The sequence below is a fragment of the Colletes gigas genome, unplaced genomic scaffold (genome assembly GCF_013123115.1).
Source record: "Colletes gigas isolate AHSC1104 unplaced genomic scaffold, ASM1312311v1 Colletes_gigas_Sc00001, whole genome shotgun sequence".
Lineage (NCBI taxonomy): Eukaryota > Metazoa > Arthropoda > Insecta > Hymenoptera > Colletidae > Colletes > Colletes gigas.
Window position 1 is genome coordinate 3,643,497 of NW_025106630.1, and position 8,816 is coordinate 3,652,312.

Here is an 8,816-nt window from a genome sequence, read left to right on the forward strand (position 1 = left end):
TTACAATTTTTTCAAAGCTTGTACAACACTAAGATTATAAAACAATTTATCTCTTAGTAAAATCCAACTCTTTGATTGGGCTTCTTGTAATGTAGTCAAATAACTTCTTAACGATTCGGTCTCTGTTATTACAGTTCCATGCCACTTTAAAGACACAGCCAAATAAGCTTGTGCCAATTCAAAATCCGTTTTCTTTTCTATCATGTAATGTATCATTTTCATAAAATGAAGCAACAGGGTATTCATCGTGTTTTCGTCGGTCGAAAGCGATTGAATTTCAAAATCGATAGAAGTTGGACTCATATATTTCAATTTTTCGACAATAACTTCAAATTCATCGTCCTTAACGGATAGTAGAGATTTACCGAAGATAGTAAGATTTTGTAAATCGGGATGAATTATCAACTTCTTATTTGGTTCCTTATTCTGTACATCCGAGAAATCAAATTTTAGTTCTAATGATGGAATCGTTGGCAAAAAGAAAGGTGCACTTTCTGGTGCTTTGGGTGGTTCTTTTGGTTTATTTCTTTTCCTAACGATATCTATGTTAAGTAGATTTTGCCATCTCGTCTGAGCCAAGCCAGACATCGTAATAAGATCATCATGAAGTTGATCCGGAGAAATGTATTCTGGTTCTGGTTCAATGAGTTCATCATCTTTGATATCGATTACTTCTACCACTGAATTTGGAAGATCGATCATTGGAATCGGATCGTCTTTGTTTACCGCTTTTAGCGAAATATAAGAATAGAGAGTTCGATTTGACCATAAATATATTCCGACATTACATACATGTGTTGTGGCAAGGAATTCGCCTGTTGGCGAAAAATGTAAAGACGCACATGCCTCTGGAACCTGAAACGCCATTGTAAAATATCAATGTCGATACTATTCGATACAATCGAAACATTCAGTTCAGTTTTCGATTTATGCGAAAAGTGACGCGCAAGAGTGAACGTATTAATGTATAAAGTTTTTTCATTAATTTAGTTACTTTTCCAATATTAATAATGCATAATATTAGTAATAGATTCAAAATTCAACAAAAATGTGTACGAAGGTATACCTGAAAAACATCTATTAGATTCGAAGAAGGAATGTCCCATGTACGGATTGTGCAATCCATTGATGCTGTTACTAACCATCTTGAATCTGGATTAAAACATGCATCTGTTACTCGTGCTTGATGTCCCTCGAAACGTCGTACAATTCTTGTTGTATCAAGATCTATTAATACAATACTAAAATCTTCCAATGCTACGGCCGTTAGTGAACTTTCATTGTGATACCTTAGCCATTCAACCGGTTCGCCCATTGATAATTTTGTTCTTGGTTGTGTATTCCCTTAAAATTATACAATACGTACTGAATGCTTAAAGAAGACAAAAAGGCATTTCAGTGAAAGGGGCAAATATTGCAATTGTAAATGGGATAGCGTTATAGTAGTGCCCATTTGCGCGTCCGAGATCGGGATCGGTCGCTTTTTGACGCACGATCGTATGTCTTTCCTTGTTCCTCCAACTGAAAATAACGAAGACAGATGCATCGTGCGGCAAAAAGTCGCTCGTCTGCATTAAGTCTACGCAGCGGGGTGAATTCTACGAATTCAACTGAGATAAGAATACGGGATGAGTGCGAGTGAGATACAATAGTTGGTACGCGCGGACAGGTTTGACTTCCAAGAACTGGGGAGGATGGCAACGGACGCTAAAGCGGGCACTACTGTATGTATGTGACTTGATTTTCCTTTCCTTTTTATTAATTAATTATAGTACTTTCTACCCAAAAGATTATCAACCCCCGTCTTAAAATTAATAACATTACGAATCGATTTATTTTTCCTACCTCTCTTTTGATTAAAATCCCAAAACTTTATGAAAGTGTCTCTTCCAGCAGAAATAACAGTTTGATTCAAAGGATCCACCATTACACCTTTTACAGGTCCCTTATGCGCACCTTTGTTATTGCCATAACTAGTTCTGTGAAGCCCTGATTGCATATTAAATCTTTCTACATGACCTGTATTATAGCCTATAATAACAAAATTTCCACATTTTGTCAAGCATACAGTGCTTGCTATAGCATTGTGGTTCCCTTTAAATTTTTCTGGCAATAGTTTATGTTCACCCATTCTGGCTTTGTTATAGGACCATGTAGTGACTGTACCCAAGCCAATATGTATTGCAGCAATATTATCCCATTCTTTTTCTCTTGTAGTTTCCGCACAGAATTCACTTATTGGTGGCATTATCAAATGATCATCTACTGTCCTTCCTTTCTTTTTTGAAGCCTTTCTGTTAAACGATGCTCTTCCCAAACTTTTGTTCAAAATTTCTGTAACTGTGGAAAATATTCTTAAGGAAGAATCGCTTCCAGCTGTTAGTATATTGGTGCCTTCATTCCCATAAAAACGAATTGCAGTAGGTGGTTCTGCATGAGCCTCTCTAATTCTTAAAAGTCTGCCAGCACCATCAGCTAAATCAAATATCCATAGCTTCAAAGAGTTATCAGGTGATGATGATACTAATAGTGGCTCATTTGGTAAATATTTTAAACCAGCCACCGCATCAAAATGTGCTTTGTACAGTTGACTTTCTACATGTTGTTTTTCTAAGTTCCAAAACACAATATGGCCATCTGAGCTTCCTGTGGCCATGATTGGGTATTCGTCTGTACGAAAACTAATTGATATTACAGAGCCCCAATCTTGTACCAGTTCAAAAAGAGTTTCATCGTATTTCAGATTGTGTAATATAATTCTCCCATCGTTCAAACCCACTGCTACAACATCTATTGCAGGGGCTTGTTCGATTACAGTTACTGGTGTATTCCAACCAATAAATGTGTAAATTGTTTGTGCAACCTTCAGATTCCATAACTGTAATTGACCCTGTTCACTTCCAAATACAACTTTATTCATGTAAGTGTTAGGATGCATTAATGTTGTTATTTTGAAAATCTTATTGCTAAAGTTAAGCTCCAAAACGAGCTGTTCCAATTTAATATCCCATACTTTAACATTGCTATCTTCATCCACAGATATTAAATGTGGCCCAAAAGGTAAGAGTGTATGCACAGTGCTTTCGTGACCTTTATAGGTATGCTTTAGTTCTGTCCCTCTCCTCCAAGCATATATGACATTTTTACATGCTGTATATATGTGATAGGTATCTGCTGATAAGCACGTAATGTCTCCTGGATGCGTTCCTGACACGCTAAGAAGTGTAAAATGAGCGCAACCGTACGTGTGAAATGCGTTACCAACGCACGTTACTATAAGATTTTCTTTTCGTCTTTCTATGTATCTTGTCACGAGAGGAATGTGATTACTAACATATCCCAATGCCCGATTTTTTAAAAATATTTTGCTTTGCACCATTATCTCTTCTTACTATATGTCAAAAATTTTGTTTACATATAAAAAGTTAGGTTAGAATATACAATCATGCTTCGAAGACTCGAGCCATGGATGCGTTCATATTGGACGAGGCATGAACTATACACACCAATGAAGATGTGAATCGCATACAGTGAAGCTAGATTGAGCACCGGGTGCACTACTCAACTATGCCAGATCACGCGTACGTGAGCTCGCAGAGTTTCTCTTATCTTTCTCGATTCTCCGAAGCTGCCGAAGTAATTTTGGACCGTTTCGTGGGCTCGAGAGAGAGGCTCACATTTGCCTTCTCGCTCTTGAACAACTGAAATTCGACCTCACGTCAACGGCATACGATTCCAAGTCTCGACTGCCCAGGTATTTTTATTTTTCGTCCTATGTAGGCGCACATAAGCAAGGTACTATAATGGAACAAACTTTTGTGAAATTTTTCTTACGGAAATACACTTTACCGACCGGTACCGATTGACCCTAGATTATATATCTACTTTTTCTTATAAGAATGTTAAATGAAACTCTGCGACAGTGGTTACTATATTGTTCTCTTTCTGTAATTACAGGGTAATTAAATCTAGTGATATTTTTTATTTTCATGACAACCGATTAATAAGCTACCCGGTCGGTAAAGTGTTGAGCGGTAAAAAACTGATTTATCGGCTATCGGTCGGTAAAAAGTCGATTAATAGGCTACCGGTCGGTAAAGTGTTAAGACCCCCTGATCATATTTGAATTATTGAACAAAAATAAATTCTCTTTTATTATTCCTATGTATGAGCGTACATATGTATATCATTTCAGATATCACTTCTGATACATCTGGCTACGTATAACCATTACTGCTGGCTACTGCCAGCCTCTCGCAGCCTCTGCTGGCTTCTGCTGGCCACTGCTGACCACACCTGATACTTCCGACAACGTATAACGATTACTACTGGTTACTGCCAGCCTCTCCCAGCCTCTGTTGGCCTCTCCTGACCTCCGCTTATATTTCTGACGTATAACAATTACGACTGACTTCTGCCAACCTCCGTTGACCTCTGCTGACCATTGCTGATTTCTACATGCCTTTACTGGTGGCTAACTTGAGTTAACAGGTAATGTCATAAAATTATTTTACCTAGTTATACCCCTTTTTACCTGAAGTATAAGGTACGACTAAATGTACTTTTGAATTTTCCTACAGTCCTCCGCCGGCCTCTGTTGACCGCTGCTGACCACTTCTGATACTTCTGACAACGTATAACGATTACTACGGGCTACTGCCAACGTCTCCCGGCCTCTACGGGCTGCTGCTGGCCTTTGCTGACCACTGCTTATATTTCTGACAACGTATAACAATTACTACTGACTTCTGCCAGCCACCGCTGGCCTCTGCCGACCGCTGCTGACCACTCCTGTTACTTCTGACAACGTATAACGATTACAACTTGCTGTTGCTTGCCCCTGCTGGTCTCTGCTTGCCACTGCTTGCTACTGCTGACTACTGCTGGCCTCTGCTGGCCACTCCTGGCCTCTGCTGGCCTCTGCTGGCCTCTGCTGGCCTCCTCTGGCCTCCGCTGACCACCGCTGACCACTCCTGAACACCCCTGATGCTTTCGACAACATATAACGATTACTACTTGTTATCGCCTGCCCCTGCTGGTCTCTGCTTGCCTCTGATGTCCCCTACTGGCCTCTGCTGTCCCCTACTGGCCCTTGCTGGCCCCTGCTTTCCACTGCTTGCCGCTGCTGATCTCCGCTGGCCTCCGCTGGCCTCCGCTGGCCTCCGCTGGCTTCTGCTGGCCCCTGCTGGCCTCCGTTGTCCTCCGCCGGCCTCCGCTGATCACTGCTGACCACTCCTGATGCTTCCGACAACGTATAACGATTACTACTTGTTACCGCCTACCCCTGCTGGTCTCTGCTTGCCTCTGCTGCCTCTGCTGGCCCCTGCTGGTCCTTGCTGACCCCTGCTGGCCCTTGCTGACGCCTGCTGACCACTGCTGACCACTGCTGATCTTTGTTGACAACTTCTGATATGATGTATATGTATTAAAACTTTGTATAATGTAAATCTATGGCAATAAATGATATAATTTCAAAGAATTCTATGTGTTTTGGTTATTTTTACCTTTCTTTTCCTCTCCAAATCATTGCCTTAATTTTAAGAGACCGTTTTTCCGGTTAAAATTGGATTCCCAGTGTCCAGAATTTTTTAAAAATTCGAATGGCCTTGAAGTCAAGGTCAAGGTCAAGGTAAGGCCACATCTGAATTGGCAAAACGGCGAAATTTTCGAGCAAAATTTATTCAGTAACCGTCAGCTCTCGTACTTGCTGCCAAAATCAAATATTAACTTTTAAATTTTTTTTTCTGTAACCGTCACTTTCGTACCTGCTGGCAAAATCGAAAATTCATTTTTTTCGTCAAAAAATTTTTGCTCGAAAATTTCGCCGATTTCCCAAAAAGTCCTGAAACAATTGGAAAGCCCTGGAACAACTGGAAAGTCCTGAAACAGCTGGAAAGTCCTGAAACAGCTGGAAATCCCTGAAACAACTAAAAAGCCCTGAAACAGCTGGAAAGTCCTGGGATTTCTTGGAAACCCTGAATTTTTAGCAAAGTTCTGAGTTTCAGGACTTTCCAGTTGTTTCAGGGCTTTGCAGCTGTTTCAGGACTTTCCAGCTGTTTCAGGACTTTCCAGTTGTTTCAGGACTTTCCAGCTGGTCCGGGACTTCCAAAGGGGTTCAGGGAAACCAAGGAGTTTCAGGGAGTCTTATAACTAAGGTAATGATTTGGAGAGGAAAAGAAAGGTAAAAAATGATGAGAACACATAGAATTCTTTGTAATTATATAATTTATTGGCATAGATTTACATTATACAAAGTTTTAATACATATACATCATATCAGAAGTTGTCAACACAGATCAGCAGTGGTCAGCAGTGGTCAGCAGGCGTCAGCAAGGGCCAGCAGTGGCCAGCAGGGGACAGCAGGGGACAGCAGAGGCAAGCAGAGGCCAGCGGTGGCTGGCAGAAGTCAGTAGTAATCGTTATATGTTGTCAGAAATATAAGCGGTGGTCAGTAGAGGCCAGCAGAAGCTAGTATAGGCCGGCAGACGTTGGCAGTAGCCCGTAATAATCGTTATACGTTGTCAGAAGTATCAGAAGTATCAGAAGTGGTCAGCAGTGGTCAGCAGGCGTCAGCAAGGGCCAGCAGTGGCCAGCAGGGGACAGCAGGGGACAGCAGAGGCAAGCAGAGGCCAGCGGTGGCTGGCAGAAGTCAGTAGTAATCGTTATATGTTGTCAGAAATATAAGCGGTGGTCAGTAGAGGCCAGCAGAAGCTAGTATAGGCCGGCAGACGTTGGCAGTAGCCCGTAATAATCGTTATACGTTGTCAGAAGTATCAGAAGTATCAGAAGTGGTCAGCAGCAGTCAGCAGAGGCCAGCGGAGGACTGTAGGAAAATTCAAAAGTACATGTAGTCGTACCTTATACGTCGTACTTTTTACCTTACACTTCAGGTAAAAAGGGGTATAACTGGGTAAAACAGTTTTATGACATTACCTGCTAACTCAAGTTACTGTTCTAAAATAAAACGCTATGTTTGCATCTGAAAAAATATTCGTCTATATCCTTTTAAAATTTATAATCCGACCCATACATTGTACTAAAATGGCATATAGTATTTAGTTCGTCATAACAAACTGATACGAGTATCTCAAGACATATCGAGGAAAATCATTATTGATTAATTTCTGCAACAATTAATTCTTCTGTTTTGTTCATACTATAAAAATAAGAACACTTCTTATTGAAAAATGCTACCAGCGTACACGATACTGGCAAAGAGTGGACTCTCGTTTTATTTTATTAACTTTCAATCTTAAAGTATCTTGATTTTGAAAAATCGTGTTAATAATATACATATGTACGCTCATACATAGGAATAATAAAAAAAAATTTCTTTTCTTTCAATAGTTAAAATATGATTAGGGGGTCTTAGAACGTGTATTTTCGTAAGAAAAATTTCACAAAATTTTTTATCATTATAGTACCTTGCTTATGTGTGCCTACATAAGTCGGAAAATAAAAATACCTGAGCAATCGAGACTTGGAATAGTATGCCGTTGACGTGAGGTCGAATTTCAGTTGTTCAAGAGCGAGAAGGCAAATGTGAGCCTTTCTCTATCGACACCCACGAGGTAGTCCGAAATTACTTCGGGCAGCTTCGGAGAATCGAGAAAGGGGGCATGTGTCAGTCTGCCTTTGTCGACTTTCCGAAACTCCACGAGCTCACGTACGCGTGAACTGGCATCGTCGATGCTCTTCTGGCACCTCTGATTGCATACGTTATATGGTGCAAGCCAATGCATCAGAAGGCGGGAATTTCAAAATATATTTAATCCTGCTATATTTATATTATGCGATACATATGATACATATATATTTAATTATAAGCAGATTTATGTTTTATAAGATTAGTACTATTGCGATGTAAAAAAATAAGTACTCTTTATTTTCAGTTGAATTTCACTAAAACGCGTTCATATTAATAAATAAAAGTAAATGCTTAAACGATTTTATGCTTGATGCAATAAAAATTTCAAGATTTTAGTACGAGTAACGCTATTAAACAAAGTATTTACTTAGTGTATCATATAACTATTACAGAACATATTGTTCTATATTTCATTAACATTATTAGTTGCTCTGTTGGAACTACGATGTTAAACTTTTTGCCTTTCATTTTATTACAATAACAGTTTAACAATGTCTTAAAATATTATTCTGTACTATTATACACACCTTACATGTATTGGAGATGATAGTTATGACAAGAGCTGCATCGTTTAAAAACTAATTTAATGAATGAAATGTCAATTTTGTACACCGACGAGGGATTAAATAAGGAAAGCACCAGTAATACTAATTGTAAGTACATACACACTGCTTTTTACAACTTTGTTTTGTTTGCCCGTCGTTTTCACGGACTCGTATAAATCATTTCTACGCTAACAGTGTATAAACACAGTGTCTATTCTACAAAACAAAGATCTGTTCGTTTATAACAAATACATTTATGTCTGAGGATCGGAAACGAATATAATAACAAATACTACAAATCAATAATACATATTATACAAATTGACTAATTGTAATTAGTTGTTCTTAAATAAAATCATATGTATAATACATAACTCTGAAATAATTAAACGCTGTTATTTATCAGAGATTATAATACAAGGTGTAATTGTTAAATTACAATTTATAACATCTAAATAATGTCATCTAGAAAAGTAAGAGGAAATGATCACATTGATATGTAGGTGAGATATTGATGCAGATAGGTAATATTCTATTGTATGCTTGTAATACATTTAGATATTTTAAGATTAAAATATCAAATTTAAAATAAGACACTCAATCGATTGATATTACTCAGAATC

General features: G+C 38.8%; 1 protein-coding gene across 1 annotated transcript; it reads right to left on the reverse strand.

Moving 5' to 3' along the window:
- LOC122399062 (WD repeat-containing protein 36) lies at positions 1-3,450 on the reverse strand. The gene is made up of 3 exons (XM_043399461.1): positions 1,846-3,450; positions 1,067-1,344; positions 1-855 (listed from the first exon to the last, which is right to left on the reverse strand). Exons 1-3 carry the CDS (start codon positions 3,377-3,379, stop codon positions 1-3), a joined length of 2,667 nt encoding a protein of 888 aa, XP_043255396.1. The 5' UTR covers positions 3,380-3,450.
- Between the last annotated feature and the right edge of the window lie 5,366 nt (positions 3,451-8,816).